The sequence below is a fragment of the Microcaecilia unicolor genome, chromosome 5 (assembly GCF_901765095.1).
Source record: "Microcaecilia unicolor chromosome 5, aMicUni1.1, whole genome shotgun sequence".
Classification (NCBI taxonomy): Eukaryota; Metazoa; Chordata; class Amphibia; order Gymnophiona; family Siphonopidae; genus Microcaecilia; species Microcaecilia unicolor.
Window position 1 is genome coordinate 358,893,969 of NC_044035.1, and position 22,061 is coordinate 358,916,029.

The following is a 22,061-nucleotide window of genomic DNA, read 5'->3' on the forward strand; positions in this document are numbered from 1 at the left end:
GGACGGTTTTCGGCGGGAAAGGGGGGGTCGACAGGGACGCGGAAGGGGGGTACAGGGGGCCGTAACGCGGGGGGGTGTTGAAATTGGAGGGAGGGCGGAGTGTGGAACTCAGTGGGAGTTGTGTGAGGGGGCAGGGGGTGTTCATGCTCGTCGGGTAGGGGGGGCGGGTTGGTGATGCGGCGAGGGGAGGGGTCTGTGTTGCCCCACTCCCTGCCACTTGCTCCGAAGTGGCAGGGAGCGGCGCAGTGACAGCTGATTCCCAGGCAGGTGGAGGAGTAGGGAAACACGGAATCAGCTGTCACTGATGTCAGTGCGTGCCTGCCTAGCAGACCACCTCCGAGGGAGGCACGGTCCCAGGCACATTAGAACGTTGGAGGTGAGAATTATTATATAGGATATTCCTGGTATTTATTATATATATATATATATATATATATCTCCTACCAACCTTATTACCCTCCATGCTCTTCCCAATTTCTCCTTTATTGCCCCACCTCCTTACCTATCCCTATCCTTTCTCTCACACCTCTTCTATTCCATTTACTCCTTATTCAGTTGTCCTACCACATACCTCCTTTGTTGATTTTGATCCTACAGATTGTATTCTCTTGTTACTATGTAAGCCGCATTGAGCCTGCGATGAGCGGGAAAGCGCGGGGTACAAATGTAATAAATAAATAAATATTACATCCTGATACTCTGGACTATATTTTTTATTCTGTTCCTCACCAGTCAAGCCGCTTTGACATTTTATTTTAATTGGCACAAAATGAAATAAAGATCTGTGGTTTTGCATGCCCTTCTGGGTTTCTGGTAGGGTGTTTCAAACATTATTTGGGTCAACTGTATGTATCACATTCGGGCTCACTGTATCTTCACTTATACTGTACTGTTGCTGAATATAAAACTTCTAAATAAAAATACAGATTAAAAAAAAAATCAAATAAAGATGACCGACTACTGCATCTGACTTGTTTGCCTGCAGCTTGTGGGAGCAACAGGGATTTAAAGAATCTGTTACACATTATTCTGTACCTATGATCTGATTCTTTTGCTTTGAAAGTGTGAAACTGAATGGTACTGTACACAGTTTGAATCCTCTTTTTCTTGTTTCAAAATTAAAACAGTAAATACACAACAGACAGACTAGAGTGATCTTTACAACTACATCTATAAATAACCAATATGGTCCGAATGTTGTAAAAGGTTCTTCAGACTTACTTTGCGGTACAAGGTGGTGAGCAGTGGACAGGTTTTCGCAAAATTCCAATCACCTTGCATACGAACAGCATCAGACACTGCAGCAGAGGAAAACCAAGGATGCGTTTTAATATGCTGCTTTTCTATGGCTGCAGAGTTTTAAACTAAGCAGTGACTGATAAGCTGGGATCCAAGAAACGAAGCTTTAAAACAACAACAACAAAAAAAAACAACAACAACACTTTACTCCCCCCCCCCCCCCAGAGCTCTAAAATTCTTGTTTGAATACGCAACAACCTGGATTTGTCCTTCTCTCCCACTCCAGCCTGTGTCAAGTTTTCTTTCACTGGCTTCCCTATCTTCTGCCAGGTCAGAGACTTATTTTTAGTTTATTATTAGACTTATTATACCACCCTTCAAGGGGTAAATCAGTGTACAAAAAGTAAAAATGACAAATTATAAAATAAGTAAAAACAATGGAAAGGAACTCCAACAGCAAAAACAGGGATAGCAAGGGTTAGAAACTGAGGAGAGGTCAAGAAGGGGATGGCTGTACTCCAGGATGGACAGAGAAGTTCCAGTTAGTGGTTACGGTGCAGAGGAAGCCTAGCTAGGCACCACCTGTCAATTCAACCTTCATTTCCATTTACCTTTCAGTAGAGGCCTGTACGTGAGAATCTGTGTCAGGGTGTGAATGAAAAACTGTTCCACAAAGTTCAGAGAAATTGTACTTCTGCTCATCAGCTTCTCAAAGGTGTTTAACCTGTAAATAAAACAATGGGAACACCGAATGTAAATTAAGAGCTTACACTATTTCAACCTGTTCCTCAGAGATCTCCTACTGAGCCATCTATCCAGTACTGTTAAACTATGTAATCCTTTGACTCAATTTATTTCATTGGCTTCCGCCCACTTGAGCATATACTTCAGGCTTCTCCTACTCACCTACAAGTGCCTTCACTGTGCACACATTCATCTTTTACTTCTACGAATGTACAGTCCTAGCTTACATTGGGTTTTATTAATTATCTTGTAGTCATGGAAGAATTTTCTTCTTCAAACATTAGCTTTTCAAGATCTTTGAGCCAGTCTATAATTTCAAAGCTCTATGAAAGTATGGGAATCGCTAAATGATTGATGGCTTGTATCTTATTCTGTGCTGTTAAAGCACTTTTCAGAATCAATTTTGATCTTCTATAATTTTTTAATTGATCTTTTCTCAGTAATTTCTGCTGAACTGTTGCACCTCCTCTAATCCTAGATACTTATATACACCTTCCTGTTCAAATTCCTTTATGTCATAATCGTCAATCAAAAAGAAATTTTCAGTTCTGTCAATTTTCTTCCAAGGATATTTGTCTTGACACATTTGTCTAGGTCAAAAAGCATCCTGATATAATCTAAAAAGTTTTTCACTACTTTTCTCAAAAGCTTTCTGAAAATCCAGATACATTACATCAACCAGCATGTTTATTCATGTCTTCAAAGAAACGAAGCAAACTGGTGAGGCAAAACTTCCCTTGGCTGAAACATACTGACTCTGTCCCTTTAAGACATTTATCAACGTGTTCCAAATTTTTATTCTTTATAATAGTTTCCACTATTTCACCCGGCACGGATGTCAGGCTTACCTTTCTGTAATTTCCCGATCACCCCTCAAACCCTTTTTAAAAATCAGCATTACATAGACCACCCTCCAATCTTCAGGTACTATGGACGATTTTAATGACAGGTTACAGATTACTAACAGCAGATCAGCAATTTCATGCTCAACTTTTTTCAGTACCCTTGGATGCATGCCATCAGATCCAGGTGATTTATCAATCTTTAATTTGTCAATTTGGCTCAGTATGTCTTCCAATTTCACTAAGATTTCTTTCACTTCCTCCACATAATCACCCTTGCAAACCATTTCTGGTACAGGTAGATCTGATACATCTGCTTCCCTAAAGACTGAAGCGAAGAATTCATTCAGCTATGGCCTTGTCCTCCCCAAGTGCCTCTTTTGCTCCTTCACGATGTAACTGTCCCACGGATTCCCTCTTAGGCTTTCTGCTTCTGATGTATCTGAAAAAGTTGCAACTGTGAGTTTTAGCCTCTGCAGCAAGTTTCTCTTCATATTCTCTTTTAGCCTTCTTTATTAATGCTTTGCATCTAACTTGCAAGTGCTTATGTTGCTCCTTATTTTCTTCATCTGGGTTCTTTTTCCATTCTTTGAAGGTAGTTATTTTGGCTCCAATAGCTCCTTTCACTTCACCTTTTAACTACAGTGGCTGTTTTCTCTTCTTTCCACCTTTGTAAATGTGTGAAATGCATCTGGTCTGGGTTTCCAAGATGATATCTTTAAACAACGTCCATGCCTGATTCTCTTCTTTCCACCTTTGTAAATGTGTGAAATGCATCTGGTCTGGGTTTCCAAGATGATATCTTTAAACAACGCCCATGCCTGATTTAATGTCCTAACCTTTGCAGCTGATCCTTTTAGCTTCCTTTTAACCATTTTCCTCATTTTATCATAGCTGTCCTTTCAAAAATTAAAGGCTGCTACAAGCACTCACGAATGACAAGGCCATAGCGGAGATATCTTTGCTTTGGTCTTTATGGAAGAAGAAATGGTTTTCAAGAGTGAAAATGCAGAGGAACTTAAAGAAATCTCCATGAGCCTGGAAGGCATACTGAGCCAAATCAACAAATTAAAAGAGTAGTAAGTCACTTGGACCAGATGGTACGCACCCTAGGGTACTGAAAGAACTCAAACATGAAATTGCTGATCCGCTCTTAGTGATCTGTAACCCGTCAATAAAATCGTCTGTAGTACCTAAAGACTGGAGGGTGGCCAATGTAGCACTCATTTTTAAAAAGGGTTCCAGGGGCAATTCGGGAAGGTGCAAACCAATAAGCCTGACGTCAGTGCCGGGCAAAATAGTGAAAACTATTATAAAGAATAAAATTATGGAACACATTGACAAACATGGCTTAATGGGACAGAGGCAGCATGGATTCAGCCAAGTGAAATCTTGCCGCACCAATTTGCTTCATTTCTTTGAAAGGGTAAATAAACACGTCGATAAAGGTGAGCCGGTTAATGTACTGTATCTAGATTTTCAGAAAGCTTTTGACAGCGTCCACATGAGAGACTTCTGAGAAAATTAAAATGTCATGGAATAGGAGGCAATGTTCTGTTGTAGATTAGGAACTGGTTATTGGACAGAAAACAGAGGGTAGGTTAAATGGCCATTTCTCTCAATGCAGGAGGTTGAATAGTGGAATGCTGCAGGGATCTGTACTGAGATCAGTCCTATTTAACATTTATGAATAATCTGGAAATCAGAATGGCAAGTGACTTGATTACATTTGCAGATTATGAAAAATTGCAGGAAGACCGTAAGAAGTTGAAAGACTGGGCATCCAAATGGCACATGAAATTTAATATAGACAAATGCAAAGTGACACACATTGGGAAGAATAATCTGAATCATATAGTTACCTGATGCTAGGGTCTACCTTATAAGTCAGAACCCAAGAAAAAGATCTAGGTGTCATTGTAGACAATACGCTGAAATCTTCTGCCCAGTGTGCAGCGGCCAAAAAGCAAACAGGATGCTAGGAATTATTAGTAAAGGGATGGTAAATAAGACTGAGAATATTATAATGCCTCTGTATTGCTCCATGGTGTGACCTCGCCTTGAGTACTGAGTTCAATTCTGGTTGCAGTATCTCCAAAAAAGATACAGCGGAATTAGAAAAGGTTCAAAAAAAGAGCGACCAAAATGATGAATGGGATGGAACTCCTCTCATACAAGGAAAGGCTAGAGCGGTTAGGGCTCCTCAGCTTGGAAAAGAGATGGCTAAGGGGGAATATGTTTGAGCTCTACAAAATCCTGAGTAGTGTAGAATGGGTAAAAGTGAACCAATTTTTTACTCGATCAAAAAGTACGAAGACTAGGGGACACTCAATGAAGTTACATGGAAATACTTTTAAAACAAATAGGAGGAAATATTTTTTCACTCAGTGAATAGTTAAGCTCTGGAACTCGTTGCTAGAGGATTTGATAACAGGGGATAGCATATATGGGTTTTAAAAAAAAAAGGTTTGGACAATTTCCTGGAGGAAAAGTCTATAGTCTGCTATTGAATAGATATGAGGGAATCCACTGCTTGCCCTGGGATTGGTAGCTTGGAATGTTGCTACTATTTGGGTTTCTGCCAGATACATACGACCTGGATCGGCCACTGTTGGAAGAAGTGCTTTTTTTTTTTTTAAGGTGCGAGATTTAACTTTGCAGTCTTTCCCTTTCTTGAATCCCATCACAACATATCAATTTCCATGCAGATCAGGACACCGTACCATCTTCTTGATCTCTCTCCTTTCTACCCTGTGGCCTGTTCCGAATTATTCACATCCTCCTGTGCAACTTTCTCTACTCACTGGCTTGTCCCACATTTCTTCCTCATTCTGCTTTCTACTCTGCCCAGACAACTCTCTCCTTCCTGCTCTTTATCTTCATCTACTATAGACCTTCAATTCCTGTGCTGTAGCACCTCTTTTTTCACTCCTCTCCAAATCTTTTCTCTATTTCTGTATGCATTATTGCTCAATTGTTTTAAAACATCCTATCAGTGTTCTTATACTTGCATAGGTTGCCTTTTGCAGCTTTTCCTTTAATAATTTTCCTTTTTTCTTTTTTGGCAAGCACTGTGCACCCTCTAATCAAACACAGAATTAATTGAAATACATGGAGGGGCATAATCGAACAGGGCGCCAAGTTTTCCTGGGGCCGTTGTCGCAGGACGTCCCCGCGAAGGGGCGGGTAAACCCGTATTATCGAAACAAGATGGGCGGCCATCTTTCGTTTCGATAATACGGTCGGGGACGCCCAAATCTCCACATTTAGGTCGACCTTAGAGATGGTCGGCCCTGATTTTCGGCGACAATAGAAACCAAGGACGCCCATCTCAGAAATGACCAAATCCAAGCCATTTGGTCATGGGAGGAGCCAGTATTCGTACTGCACTGGTCCCCCTCATATGCCAGGACATCAACCGGGCACCCTAAAGAGGCACTGCAGTGGGCTTCAGAAATTGCTCCCAGGTGCACAGCTCCCTTACCTTGGGTGCTGAGCCCCCCAAAACCCACTCCCCACAACTGTACACCACTACCATAGCCCTAAGGGGTGAAGTGGGGCACCTACATGTGTGTACAGCGGGTTTCTGGTGGGTTTTGAAGGGCTCACATTTACCACTACAAGTGTAACAGGTAGGGGGGGGGTGGGCCTGGGTCTGCCTGCCTGAAGTGCACTGCACCCATTAAAACTGCTCCAGGGACCTGCATACTGCTGTCATGGAGCTGGGTATAACATTTGAGGCTGGCATAGAGGCTGGCAAAAAAACATTTTGTTTTTTTTTTAGGGTGGGAGGGTGTTGGTGACCACTGGAGAAGTAAGGGGAGTTCATCCCCGATTCCCTCCGGTGGTCATCTGGTCACTTCGGGCACCTTTTTGAGGCTTAGTCGCAAGAAAAAATGGGCCAAGTAAAGTCGGCCAAGTGCTCGTCAGGGACGCCCTTCTTTTTTCCATGTGTCAGGCACGCCCCAGTCCCGCCTTCACTACGCTGCCAACACGCCCCCGTGAACTTTGGTCGTCCCCACGACAGAAAGCAGTTGAGGGCGCCCAAAATCGGCTTTTGATTATGCCGATTTGGGCGCCCCTGAGAGAAGGACGCCCATCTCCTGGTTTGTGTTGGAAGATGGGCGCCCGCCCTTCTCTTTCGAAAATAAGCCTGATTGCCTTCTTCCACAAAGCACTGTTCCCCTTCACTTCTTCCAAGCATCTGCATTCTTCCCTCTATTCTCTTTTAGGATAGGATTCTGTGATCTGCTAATGACACCTCCCAAGCAGGGGCGTAGCCAGACACCCAATTTTATTTTATTTTTGTTACATTTGTACCCCGCACTTTCCCACTCATGGCAGGCTCAATGTGGCTTACATGGGGCAATGGAGGGTTAAGTGACTTGCCCAGAATCACAAGGAGCTGCCTGTGCCTGAAGTGGGAATCCAACTCAATTCCTCAGTTCCCCAGGACCAAAGTCCACCACCCTAACCACTAGGCCACTCCTCCACTCCTGGGCCCAAGATGGGTGGGCAGAAGAACCCCGCCCCATCCCACAGGTGATTTGGTCTCTCCTTCTCTAGCCTGCATGCCATATAGTCTCTCAAACATCCCCCCCACCCCGCACACCTTTTAAATAACAGATTTTCACTGACAGTGAGCAGCAACTAATACACACTGCTCATGTTCGCTGCACAGTCTTCTCTCTGATGCAACTTCCTGTTTCTGCATAGGTGGGAATACATCAGAGGGAAGGCTGTGGGGCCAGTGCACAGTATGTATCAGTAGCTGCTACTGCTATTTACAAGGTAAGCAGGAGGGACAGTTGTTGGGAGTTTTCAGCTGGTGGGGCTTGGGAATCCCTGCCAGCCATATCATAGGTGTGCTGCTACTGGGTGGACCTGGGCCCACCCGAGCCCACCCTTGGCTACGCCACTGCTCCCAAGTACACATCGCCAGGTGCACCGATGACATTTTCTGAAAAACAACTGCACTTCTACATGCTGAAAAACTATAAGAAGCATGCCATAAACAAAAAGCACGTCAAGAGCCTCAACATAAAAGCAACTTCCTACCAGTGTTTGGCTGTCTGTAATCTGGAGGAATCTTCTTGTGATTCTGCAGCAACAGCATCAAGCAACCCTGAGCCCAAAAACACAACACACAAACTAAGAACACACCTGAAGGAGGTAAGATCCAGCAAAGAATACAGAAATAATAGCATACTGCTTTAAACCCAGCAGGAGGGTCTGTTAGAAGGGACACAAAGGTTGATCTGTAACAGGCAAAGGAAAAAGGCCTATTCACAGTGAAATTACCCCTGTGGATAAGAGGGTTAAAGGCTGCGATATCTCAGCCTGAACTCCCATCATTCTGAAAATAAAACTCCTCAGGGACAAATAATATTAAAAGATTTTCTAAGGCTTAAACACATCAGACAAGTAAATGGCACCTGACTTGGAACTCTTTTCTTGCCGCTACCAAAAGTGGTTAGGAGTAGCAACAGTGCTTGTATAGGTGTGGGAGTTGAGAGCTTCTTTGGGGATTGGTTTGATGGGGGAACTGATAAGGGGTGGGGGTGGGGGTAATTCAATAACTATATACTCTTAAAAAAAAAAATTTTCATGAAGTTTACTGCAAAACAAATTTGGATGTTTTCAGAAAAGAAATGTGCGAGAATCCGGTGCTTCTGTTTGACTTGAAAGTTTTGTATTTGTACACTGTTGACCTGGTTTCAGAGTCCATTGTATTTTATTACTGTTTAATAAAGACTTCATATAAATTAAAAAAAAAAAAAAAAAGATTTTCTAAGGCTCATCTTCATGTAATCCTGTTTCTCAGTTTTGGTTTTGAAGTACTAAGCATATTTTATTTTACAGTAGATGAGTTTATAAATACACTTTTTTTGTGGATCGTTGTTGACCAGTTAAAATACTTTTTTTTTTTTTTTTGCATCAGAAATGTTTTATCTGTGTTAAATGTTTAAACCCCAGTTATATACAATGCTTCCGCTTCAGTAGTTGGAGAACATGGCCAGTGCCGGGCAAACCTCTACGGTCTGTGCACTGAAAATAGCAAGGACAAATCAAGATGAAGTATACATACCTTAAGCTATTGGTTGTTGAGCAGACTGGATGGTCTTTAACTGCCATCATCTACTACGTTATGTTATTATGCTTCAGCTCCAAGACCTTTAATACAAGCTAATAAAGGACAGGCGAGCACGTTTCTGAGTTCACAGGGACAGCGTATGTGTGTGTGTTTTTTTGTTTGTTTTTTTAATTAGAGCACTTCAATTTATCTCACACTCATAGGTGCCCCGTATAAGAGGCTTGGGGAGGCTAAGCCTCCCCAGCCCAATCGTGGACTTCCGTTTGCAATGCAGCCCGCCCCCCGCCCCGTGCGTTTTGACATTTTATTTCCGTGGCAGCGACGTCAATGAAGAAAAAGACACTACAGGCTTGCCGCCAGCTTCTCCCTTCTCTCTGCACACAGTGTCGCGCCTTCTGCGGTGATGCATTTCCTGTTTCCGTGAGGGCGGGTCACTGTGTGCAGAGAGAAGGGAGAAGCTGGCGGTGAGCCTGTAGTGTCTTTTTCTTCATTGACGTCGCTGCCACGGAGCGTATGGAGGTAAGCTCCGCCCCCTTTAGCCTCCCCAAACAGTTGGGCTACCGACCGTCTATGCTCACACTGAGGAAAACGCAAGGCCTGTAAGATCTCCAAGTACCAAGCATGGTGGCTTTTCTATGATACTTTATTAGGAAGCAGAATAAGCAGCAAAGACTAACGTTATATTAAGAAAATAAGAACATGGGAAGTTGAGACTATGTTTTAGACATTCTCTAAATAACATCCAAGCAGCACTTATCCATTCTAATCTTTACCAGTGAAAGCAAAGGTAACAAACAAAAACATTATCAAAAAAAAAGTGAACCTCTGGATTATAGTATTCAATGTCACGCAGAAGACGTATCTGTGCAAGAAGCAGGATGGGACATCTACAATCACTCCCAAGTTTGCTGTGGAGGCTGAGGGCCCAAAATACTGTCTTTAAACTAGAAAAGATATCACTTCACCTAAAAAAATAAAAAATCATCTTCACCCCTGCCTTTAAAGAAGCAGCACTTACATGAAAGCATTTTGTCTAGAACAGCCAAAGAGATCTGTGAAAAAAAAATAGAAACTGCAATCATTCACCAGGAAGCAACATTGGAGAATAGCAAACAGACTCAGCTTTTTTGTCAAACATTCTTGACTGCCTCATGGGGGAACTTATGTGTGTATACGGTAGGAGTCCAGTACCATGTCTGTGTTTTATTGTATGTGTATTAATAACTTATTTTTAAGGAAGCCGCTTAGGTTTAAAGCGGATTATAAGTTTTTAACATAAATAGAGTACAGAAATGAAAAACCAAGTATGACAAACCCCTTTCTATCCATTTACAGCTTTGAGCAACTGATATTACCCCTGTCTGAAACCAGCACACCTGGAATCCGAAAATGCCTGCAGGCGATAAAATCAGTGAACGTGTAGTTTCAAGTTTAATTTAGTTTACATCTTTGTAGAGGGACACAATCAGAAATACTCTCGAACATCACAGTGACAAACGAACTGCAAGAGTCTTAGGCTCTCTTGTCTTCAGAGGGAAATTTAAGAGAAGGTAGCATTCACAAGTCAACTCAAGGATTAATAGAACCCATACTTTCTAAGAAGGGCAGTATTAAAGTATAGGAAAACTAGGTGTGTGTCTAGGGCCCCAATATTTAGAATGAGCCCTCTCTGATGTGCTAATTCAATAAATTTCAAGGCTGCAGGCAGAAAGTGTGTGCGCGCGTGCATTGGGGGGGGGGGGGGGAGATGGGACCAAAGCCACCACTGCCAGGTTGCAGAGCTCTATCTATTCTCCTGCAGTTGGCAGGAGTTGATGAGAAATGCTTTTTGCCTGCTGCTTCCTCCTCCCAGGTTTCCTCTGCACTCAAAACCTCATGGGGGCCCCCCCTTATGTACATTTTACAATATAATACAATGGGGTACCTGATGCACTTGGTTGCCTAGAGCTCACTAGGTGCTAAATCCTGCCCTGCTTCTAATCTAATCTAATCTGGAGTTTATATACTGTACTTTTGGTCTAAAGGCCCTCCCAATATGGTTTAGACTAATCAAAATACTGTAAAAAAAATATAGATTTTCAAATACAAGGAAAAGGGATGGGATTTGATATACTGCCTTTTTATGGTTACAAAGCAGTTTACATATTATCTACACGTACTTATTTTGTACCTGGGGCAATGTACGGTTAAGCGACTTGCTCGGAGTCACAAGGAGCTGCAATGGGAATCAAACCCAGTTCCCCGGGTTCTCAAGTCACTGCACTAACCATTAGGCTCCTCTACTCCATAACCAAAATACATAAGTAGCTGAGAAAAGAGGGTGGATGTGACTGTGGTTTCTGACTATATTTGGACATGTGATCACTTCAAGATCACTTCAATCTAAAGAACAATTGATTCTTCTTTTTTTCTGAGACTAGTGGTGTGAAACCTTTCAAGAAGCTGAACAAACTTTCACATATCAGGCTACTTAGATTTGGGATGGCTTATAAATAGATAGATATACGACTCCAATCTAATTATATGTCTATAAAACTAAAGACCTACCTCATTGGAAAATCTTTGAAGATCTAGTCTTGATTGACGATGTTTAATTTTTATTTTTAGTGGTTGTTTTAATTGCGACATTCTAGTTGTTTAGTCAATCTTTTGTAATCTGCAAAAAACTTGACAGATATTTCTGGGATTTTAAGCTATTTTATTGTAATGTGCGGTCAGTGCACCCAACCACCGCCCCAGCTGGGCACATATCCAACTATGCACTACCCCAACTACTACAGCTGTAATGAAGAGCCTTTTTTTTTTTATTCGGCTGAATATGAATAATGGGCATGGAGCTTTAACATCCTATATAATAAATCTCACCTCCAACGTTCTATGCTTGGGACCGTGGCTACCTGGCTGCAAGTGGTCTGCGAGGCAGACACGCACGGACGTCACTGACGTCAACACAGCTGATTGCAAGGTTCCCTACTGCCTCGGAATCAGCTGTCACCCCCTCGCGCTACGGCCCCCTCGAAACCCACCCCCTCCCGCGAACCTGTCGATCCCCCCCCCCCCCCCGGAACGCCGAAAACCGCACCCCCCCTCCCACCGCTGTTGTGCACTACCTTCGGGTGGGTTCCTCAATCATCTTCTCAGAAAGTTTAACTCCGTGCGTCTGACGTCAGATGCACGCAGAGGAACTTCCAGACAAGATGATTGAAGAACCTACGGGAAGGGAAGAACAACACTTCAGCTGTAAGCACAGGTAGCACAACAACGGCGGTGGCAGTTTTCGCTGGCACGGGGGGAGGGGGGGGGGAGGGAACGACAGGTTCACGGAAGGGGGGGTTCGAGGGGGCCGTAGCACGGGGGGGGGGGGGGGAATTGCCTGCCTAAGGCCCGTTTCCTTGCCTACAGAAACGGGCCTTTTTTACTAGTGAATAATAAAAGAAGCAATGTGAAATCAAGTGTTTATTTCAGTAGAATTTAGCATAGTAGAACCCCAGATTATTCTTATTCAAATTATACGGTCTGTGCCCTGAAAAGGACAGGTAGAAATCAAGGTAAGGTATACACAAAAAGTAGCACATGTGAGTTTATCTTGTCGGGCAGACTGGATGGACCGTGCAGGTCTTTTTCTGCCGTCATCTACTATGTTACTATGTAAATTGAAATCACTATTAGGTTGAATGCAAATAATATATTCAGGGACGAATCTAATCGAATACGAACATTCGGTACAGCCCTACCAACTACACACCTATTGATGACTTGTGTGCATAGATGGAGCTGTGTATGGCCAGGTATGTGTCATCAGGGGAACACAGAAACATCTGGAGAAACAACTCCTACTCTGTACACTCAAGGTTTTTTTTAATTTCAGAATTAATATAAAATTTCCCACATGAACGGGAAACAGCAAAGTAAATCTATCCAAATCCACAAAAACCTTGCCCATAAACCTATACCGTCCGTTCCTCCTAAGAGACTTCCTTATCAAGAAATTTTCCAAGCTGAGCAGGAACAAAAAATACATACCTCACACTGTTCACAGTTCTCAAGGCTGCTTTATTACATATAGATAATATTTAACCTTTATACAACAATAAACCAACTGCCAACCCAAATCATAAAGCTCATCATATAAGACAGCTTAAGAACGGAAATAGATCTTAACCTTTCACTTTCACACAATGACACCTCTGTAATCAGAACTGGTGAAGACAGTTGGAAAAGATGACAGTGTACAGACATTTCCCAGTCATAAAGCAATTATCTTCCTCATGTTTATCAGATGATTAACTGTGTAAAGCCCTTCGCTGTTTTTCAAGTAGGGGGCCACTCTGGCAAAAACAAATCTTCAGTGTGTGAGGCAAGACCACATTCAGACAGAGGTATCCTTCTCATGACACTTTAAGGACAAAACTATAAGAGGCCCCCACACGTCCATGCCACCGGCACACCTGAATATACCAAACACCAGTACTTTGGAGAGTTCAGGGCACGCTTATACTAATTGCTATTCTGTAGGGGCACAGCGTGAAAATGAAAACGGGGTGCTCACACAGGTGGAGTGGGGGGGGGGGGGGCATGGGCTGTGTTGCCACTTACACACACGATCCACAGAATACTGTATGTTATGTGCATCCTTCCTGCATTTAGGCATCTACAGTTACCCCAGGTCTATGGCCGACATTAACTGAAGGTCTGTAAATGTAAAGTGTGCCAATACCAGGGTACATTATTATTCTACAACGGACTCTGGGGTCCTCAGACACCATTACTGAATAGGATGTCACCACACAGCACATAAAAGGATGAACTCACTTATAGAACCGCCTCCCGAGTGAGTGTAACTCAAAGTCTGCTCCCTCACACTCTTCCCCCCTCCCCAGCCCATCTCCCTCCCAAAACTCTCTTTTCCCAACTTCTCTCCCATACACATGTTCAGCCACCCCAGCCTACGGAGTCTCAAAACCCATCCATTCCTACAATCCTATCCCTACCCCATCCCCTGCAACCCAATTCTCTCCCCACCTCCTGCTTTCTTCTGGCACGCCACGAGCTTCAGGTCACCCAAACTCCTATAGTGTTCTCATGGTCTCCATAACACCCAGGTGTTCAGGCACCCCAAGAAGCATCTGGTGCTAGAACACAAACTGTTCCAGAGGCAATATCAGAACCACTCTTTTGGAGGAAGTGAAAGGAGAGTGTGTACTGGGGGAGGAGTCAGCGAGCCACACTCAGTGTTTATGGCAGCTGCCACTGGCTCCTGAGCCTTACAATAAGGAGCAGAGCACTGGTTTATTTCCACTATATGAACACGCATCCATTAGATGGCGCCCTCAGCTGAGAATCAGGAAGTGATTATGCCTATTACTCATCAATATCAGACCATCGAAAGTAGTGATGTCACAGTAGAGAAGGAGAACTAACCAGGTATTGTAACCTTAAAATAAATGAACACCTTGGAACTGACAGGCCACTGTTGGCGTATCTCAGCTCGGCACATCTTATGCTCTTGTGGGGACCCGATATGTAAATGTGTACTGTGGTCTAACTGCAACACAGAAGGGAAGAGGTCAAAAAGTTCTGCCTCCTTCTGCTTTTGTTATCTCTTCCTTCCTTCTAGAATATCCGCTGGAACTGACAACTTCTTAATAGAATTAAAAAAGAATGGTCTCATTATGGTTTCTGGGTGACACAGACCTTGCAGATGGATCCACATATTCAGAGTTTCTCATTTTATTTTTTAGTCCTGTCTCTATTCCAGTAACGTAACTGGTGCAGCTTGTTTCTCACTGTCACTGAGAGGAGACGCACACAGCTTAAATAAATGTATGAGGCTAATCTGTTGAACCAAGTCCAACTTCAAGCATCAAAGCCTTCTTCTTTGGGATCCTGCCAGGTACTTGGGCCCTAAATCAGCTACTGTTGGAAAGGACACTGGGCTTGATGGACTTTTTTTTCTGACTCACCATAGCAATTCTTATTTTTATCCTCCACTGTGTGAAAATTAAAACAACGTTTAATTGCCTTGCTTTGCTAATGAACCTTCGTTTTTTGTTAAGACAGTGGTGCTGATTTTCTTTCATTACTGAATCACACTACAAGACAGGAATGAGGACAGACTGCGTCATCATCTGCCATTAACACTTGGTTCTTCACGCCCTTACCTGAAGGATTTTAGCTTGTTCCCGATTCCCTGCCACATCTACAAAGCATTGAAATCCATTCTGGACCAGTAGCAGCATGACATCTGAGTGAAATAATGATGAATGACACCTGTTACTACACCATGAATCCATTTATAACAAGATATTGCACCAGTGTGAGTCTATTTCCAGTTAAGATAAGATGTGACCCCTGCTGCAGTTCAAGAAAAATAATTATCTGTCCAAAATGCCATTCTATATGTATTTATGTAGTTACATCACACAAGCTAAAAACTATCACTTATAACCCATTTCTGCAGAAGAAGAGGGGGGTTCATGCAAGAACCGATGACTGCTGTACTCTGGGAAATTATTTCCTCAGAGAGGGAAAGGGAAATGGGACTTGATATACCGCCTTTCTGAGGTTTTTGCAACTACATTCAAAGCGGTTTACATATATTCAGGTACTTATTTTGTACCAGGGGCAATGGAGGGTTAAGTGACTTGCCCAGAGTCACAAGGAGCTGCAGTGGGAATTGAACCCAGTTCCCCAGAATCAGAGTCCACTGCACTAGCCACTTTACTCCTCCACTAGCAACATTCCATGTAGAATCGCAACTAGGGAAAGGAAAATAGGACTTGATATACCTCCTTTCTGAGGTTTTTGCAACTACATTCAAAGCGGTTTACATATATTCAGGTACTTATTGGGTTTGACAAAGAAGAAAAGAAGTTCCACGTTATCAGGCTCATTTTCAAAGCACTTAGCCTCCCAAAGTTCCATAGAAACCTATGGAACTTAGCCTCCCAAAGTGCTTTGAAAATATGCCTCTATGTCACTTTTCTAGATGAGAGTGTAGTGCAGACTTCGGAGCCTTCTGTTGTGCTTCTGTCTTACCTAAGAGGATGGTCTCAGGAAGTTCAGAAACGGAGGAACAGGCTGCCATCTGCCCACACAGGCAGCACAATTCAGTGTAGAGCCAGTCCACAGCAGCCTGGAGATCTGGAGCGCTGCCGAGATAGGATAACAGTATTTTCAGTGCTCACTCTAGAGACACCCAGCTACAAGACTGCCTCTCTTAAAACAGTTGTTAACAGATTCCTTCTGCTCACAGAGTATTCACTTTGCTACAGACTCCAAAGCAAATCAGTTTGCTGCTCCACTTTCCAGCATAGACAGACTCCTCTAAAAGTTTCTACAAACAATGCACAGTATAAAATACAAGCAGGGAGATAGATATGGGGAGTTACACACATTCTGAACCATTACCTAACAGAGAAAACGAAAAAGGAAACCCAATTTCCAAGTACTATGTGGTAATAGGGCTCAATCTGTTTGAACATGCATGGGATTGATCTTGTCCATTACCTTTATACTCTGGTGCCTGTTATTGTCTTACGTTTTTTTTATTATGTATGTTTATTTATTTATTTATTTATTGTTTGCATTTGTATCCCACATTTTCCCACCTCTTTGCGGGCTCAGTGTGGCTTACAATAAGATAAGAATAATGAAAATACATTTGTTACAACTTGGTTATGGGTTATATTGAACAAGTTATGCGAGATAATCGAATTATCATTAGGAACATCACAATGGGACATCAACATTGAGACATTGGGAGGAGACAATGGGAAGCTTAAGGGCAGTGTTAAGACACAAAGGCATATGGTGTACATATTTCTGTGAGTAAATGTATGAGTAATGTGGAATTATGGGGGATGGGAGATCATAAGTGGATGTATGATGCATTGATGAACAGTGAGTGTGGACTCTATGTGTTTTGGTTCTTTCCGTAAATTGTTTCAAATAGATGGGTCTTCAGTAATCTGCGGAAGGATGCTTGTTCGTGGATCGCTCTTAAGTTGCGCGGCAGTGTGTTCCAAAGCTGCGTGCTCGTGTGAGAAAAGGTTGACGCGTGTAGCGTCTTGTATTTCACGCCCTTGCAAGTAGGGAAATGGAGGTTGAGGTATGTTCGGGAAGATCTCCTAGCATTTCTGGGTGGTAAGTCAATCAACTCGGACATGTAGGCTGGGGCTTCGCCGTAAATGATCTTGTGGACTAGTGTGCACACCTTAAAAGTGATGCGTTCCTTAAGTGGAAGCCAGTGTAGTTTTGTGTTGATTTGTGATCCACCTAGTTGAAGGTGGACTAGAAAACTTTAAATAAATAAAAATACATAAATACTACAGTAACTGCAGATTAATTTTATGAAGATTTCCACATGACAAATCTATGAACTCTGGCTGGGTATATTACCTGTCCAGCAACATCTCCAGACCCACAATATTCTCCTTATGAAGACACCATGCAACTTCCAGCACTAGGGGCTTCTACAATGAGAAAAAAAGAAAAAGAAACAGACTAGAATGTGACTTCAAGTTACAAGGTCAGAATCAAACCTGAGGACAGACTATTCTGTATTCCATTATAGAGGAAAAGTCTTAGCTACAGATCATCATCAAGTAAAACAGGACAGTCTTACTCCTGCTCAGCTCAGATAGTATCAAATGAAATAGAAGAAAGAAGGCAAACAAACTAGCCAAGAGGCAGGGACAGGGTGCAAGACCAGTATTAACTTTGCCAGTCTTCATGGCCAAGTTTCAATAGCCACTGAACTGCTCCACAGCACAGCTGATCATCCAGTCCAAGCATAAAGGAAGTGTGGACTCTCCCCCGCTCGGCCCAGTAAGTGTAATTAGGGAAACAGAAGAAACTACACTATTCATTTCTTCTTCAGGAGCAGATATGATCAGCATATGGATACTCACATGTGTACTTCTAAAGTGCTATGCTTGCAGAGTATGAAGGAATCCTGTAGGAGGGGAACATACACTATGAAAATAGTAGGGTCAATATTCAGCGGGATTTATCCAGACAGGAATCATTCTTACCGAGGTAAATCCCGCTCTGGGGCCATACCTAGGTTTTCAGTAGTATGATCCAGAAGCTGTCACTGAACATCTAAGCAATATCCAGGTAGCACCAGGACAGTCTGGGAATAGAGGCGGGGCAGAGCCAGGAATTACCCAGTTAGCAGTGATATTCAGTCCACTAACCAGGTAACTGCCTGGATAAAGGTAGGAAAGGAAAAAAGCAGTCCTTCCTTTATCTGGTTACCTCTCCGTGTAACGGTCTGATAACTAGCAGCAAGCAACCTGATACCGACGCTGAATATCCAGGTATAAAAACCCTGTAGCAGCCCACGTTTACAAAGCACCACTGACTGCCATGGGCTGAATATTACCCCCATTATTTCTTCTGTTGGTAAGGGTGGTAACTCCTCCCCTCAAAAGGCCAGAATTCAGAGTACTGGACGTTCATAGCCCAATTCCCTTCCATAAGTATCATGAAAGGAACTGACATAATAAATGAAACACAGGCAGATCTCCAGCATGCAACACACAAAGTAGCAATCTGGATATACCGCTTCCGACCTGGACCTTTCCTCTCACCTCCAGTTTCCAGAGCTCTTGACAAAAGACTGAGCGACAGAACTTATTCTGCAATAACAAATCTTCCAGTGTCTTTAGCAAACAAGACAATCGCTTCTAGAAGTAAACACAGAGAAAGAAACTTGTTAATGCTTCCAATGTTGCATATAGAGAAATGGGAAGGGGTTTTGGATTTAGCTCGCACCTTTTTCAGTAATAGTTCAAGATAATTCATAGTCAGATACAGCAGGTATTTTCTGAATCCAGAGGGCTCACAATCTAAGTTTATACCTAAGGCAGTGGAGGGTTAAGTGACTTGCCCAAGATAACAAGGTACAGCGGTGAGATTTGAACCTTGTTTCACCGATTCTCAGTCCAATGCTCCATTCCCATTGGATAGGACAAGATTTTTTTTTTGGGAGGGGGAGGGGGGGGAGAGGGGAAGGAGTCCTTAGATGACTTGAATTACACCAAAGATAAATTATGGGTCTTATTCAAAAAGGGCTATTTCCCATTCTGTCTTTATGGAGCCATTGTATATCCATTTTGGGGAAGGAGAGGCAATAAATCTACAGATATTGTGACTGGATCAAGGTTACCGAGATACTATTAAAATACCAACTGTGCATGATACTTTGGAGTAAGAGCACAAGGACAGGGGTAAGTAGAGAAAATAATCCAGAAACAGTTGTTAAGTCTAGTGACAGCTAGGCTCAATGTATCCTTAAAACAAATAAATAAAGAAATTAGTTTATATGCTAATTTTCTTTCCTTTAGTCTCAACAGATCAGTCCAGAGCTTGTGATTATGCCCACCGGCAAGGAGGTGGAGATAGAGAGAATACAATTGAACTCTGCCATAAGAGGCACTGTGAAGCTGTATAAATTTGGTATTTTGATACAGCAGTCAGATAGAACAAACCCTTGCTAAAAGCTTCTCCTTCCTCCTTTAGATCATCAGGAAAGGAATGAAAATTCTCATGTAAACAAATGAAAGTACTTCAGGAATCTGAACACAGACATCTCAATAACTATAAAACAATAAACATAGAGAAAAGCCAAAATTATAGGAAGAGTGGGTTTCTGGACCAATCTGTTGAGACTAAAGGAAAGAAAATTAGAAGGTAAGACCTAATTTCTCCTTCCTTAGCATCTGGAATAGATCAGTTCAGAACTTGTGGGATGTATCAAATCAGTCTTCAAGCTGGGAGGGAAAGAGGAGCTCCTGCTAAAAGAACAGAGGCTCCAAAGGCAGAATCCATTCTGGACAAAACATCCAGCCTGTATGTCTTAAATCTACGAACAGACGACAATATGGCGAATTTCCAATGTCCTCCATTGATACTACTCAGGATTCTGTCCAAGAGGTAACTACTCCCTTTTTAGAATGAGCTTTGAGTGTTGACGGTGGCTGCTTTCCCACCAAGATATAAACTGAGGAAATCATTTTTTTCAGCCATCTAGTAATAGTAGTTTGGGGAGTTGGAAGGCTGGGTGTGAGAAATTTTGTTGGTTATTTCTGATAAGGACTCTATTGACATCAAGCACTTTTAAAGAAGAAAACTGATCACAATAATCTTCTCAGCGGAAATAAGGAAGGTCTAAGGTTTATTTCAAATAAAAGGAAGAAAACAGTTTTAGGAAGAAGTGAAGGAACAGTGTGGCTAGAAACCCCCACTTCCTCAAAATGAAGAAAAAGGTCTCTGCAACAAAGAGCTTGAATTTTAGAACTTCATCTAGCTGAAGTAACAGCTAAAAGGAAAACAGACTTGGGTCCTTAAAGGTAGCTCTCTTAAGAGGGTCAAAGGGATACCTCAAAAGTGCTTTAAATGCTAGATTAATATTCCATTCTGAGCAATGCAGTCAGGGTGGAGGCTGTAATTGACTGACTCCTTTCAAAAAACAGACAATATTCAGATGTACAACCAAAGAAGAGTTTGGTAGGCGTCTTCTGAAGCAAACAATAACTGCAATCTGCACCTTCAGAGAATGTAAGGCCAATCCCTTTTTTTTTTTTTTAACTATCTTGAAGAAAAGCCAAAATATTTGCAAGTGAAGACTGAAGGGGTGAAAGAGCCCTATCAGAACACCACAATCACACTCTCCAAACCCCAGTATAAGTCACCAAAGTAGAACACGTCCTTGCTTAAGGCAAGGTTGTAATAACATTTTCTGAACAGCCCTTCTTCCTTGAAAAGCCAAGCTATAAGACCAAAGGGAGACAGGTCTTCCATCTAATTGGACCCTGAAGGAGAAGAGACCTCTTTAAAGGGGCAATGCTAGAGGCTGATCTATTAGGAGACATAGGAAGTCTATGTACCAAGGTCTCCTGGGTCAATTTGAGGCAACAAAAATAATTTGACCGGTGTGAAGAGCAGCTCATTGAAGCATTCTGCCTTACTATTGGCCAAGGAGGAAGCACGTAAACCAGGAAGTCCCATGGCCAAGGCTGAAGAACAGCCTCTAGGCCTTCCAAAATGTACTCTTAAAAATCTAGGAACTTTGGTATTGCGTCTCTAGGCCATCAAGTATAACTATGGAAGGAGATAAGTTGATTGAACGCCTCCTGGGAAAAGTTCCCACTTTCCTAGGTCTAAGGAGTTCTGGCCAAGATAATCTGGTTGAGTGTTCAACGTCCCTGCTATGTGCACTACTGACAGAATCTTCAAATGTTTCTCTGCCCACAGAAAAAGGAGACATGCTTCCAGTGCTAAGAGAGAACTATGTCTGTTGATATAGGGAGACAGCCATCACAATGTCTGAAAAAACTCACTAGTTTGTTATAAAGTATCCTGGCATAAGCCAGAAGAGCCTTGTGGATAGCCTGGTGATTGATTGATTAAACACAACACTTCAGTAGGACACCATTTGCCCTGTGCCATGAGATGAAAACAATGAGCTCCCCAGCCTAAGAGACTAACATCTGTGGTATCTACTATCCAAACTGCAGTTGTCCAAGACATTCCTTACTGCATATTGTGCGAATGGCATCACCGGGTGATACTGTATTTCACTTGGGGAGTCCAGGAAAGGCAAAGGTTGTATTCTTGGGAAACAAGAGACCAATGACACAGGAGGGATTGCTGAAGAAATTTCATATGAGCTCTCGCCCAGGGAATCACATCCAAAGTCGCTGCCATTGATGCCAGAACCTGCATATAAGTCCCTTACTTGAGAACTCCAAAGGTGTTAAGAGGTGAAAAATTTGAGAATGAAGTTTGATCTTTCTAAGAAAAGCTTTCCGGCCTTGGGGGTCAAAGAGAACACCCAAGTATTCTAGAGACAGAGGATGTTAGATGGCTCTTACAAGACTGACCACCCATCCCTGAGATTGAAGGAAAGATACTACTCTGAATGTGATCCATGAGCTCTCTTGATGTGAAGAGGCTCTGATTAACCAGTCATCCAGGTAGAAATGAACCCTGATCCCTTTGCACTGAAGAAAGGCTGCCACTACCTTCATAACCTTTGAAAAGGTTCTAGGTGCAGTTGATAGGCCAAAAGGTATCATTTGACACCAATAATGGGCACCAAGAATCACAAAGCACAAGAAATGTGAATGTGAAAA

General features: G+C 42.5%; 1 protein-coding gene across 1 annotated transcript in view; it reads right to left on the minus strand.

The window, feature by feature from the left end:
• Positions 1 to 22,061, minus strand: part of LOC115471374 (Fanconi anemia group A protein-like) — a 152,551-nt gene that overhangs the window by 81,108 nt on the left and 49,382 nt on the right. The window contains exons 6-13 of the mRNA XM_030205072.1: positions 18,516 to 18,611; positions 17,320 to 17,393; positions 15,958 to 16,070; positions 15,081 to 15,163; positions 9,938 to 9,971; positions 7,884 to 7,950; positions 1,851 to 1,963; positions 1,222 to 1,298 (exon numbers count right to left, since the gene is read on the minus strand). Coding sequence (XP_030060932.1) covers positions 1,222 to 1,298; positions 1,851 to 1,963; positions 7,884 to 7,950; positions 9,938 to 9,971; positions 15,081 to 15,163; positions 15,958 to 16,070; positions 17,320 to 17,393; positions 18,516 to 18,611 — 657 coding nt within the window. The remainder of the gene's footprint in view (positions 1 to 1,221; positions 1,299 to 1,850; positions 1,964 to 7,883; positions 7,951 to 9,937; positions 9,972 to 15,080; positions 15,164 to 15,957; positions 16,071 to 17,319; positions 17,394 to 18,515; positions 18,612 to 22,061) is intronic.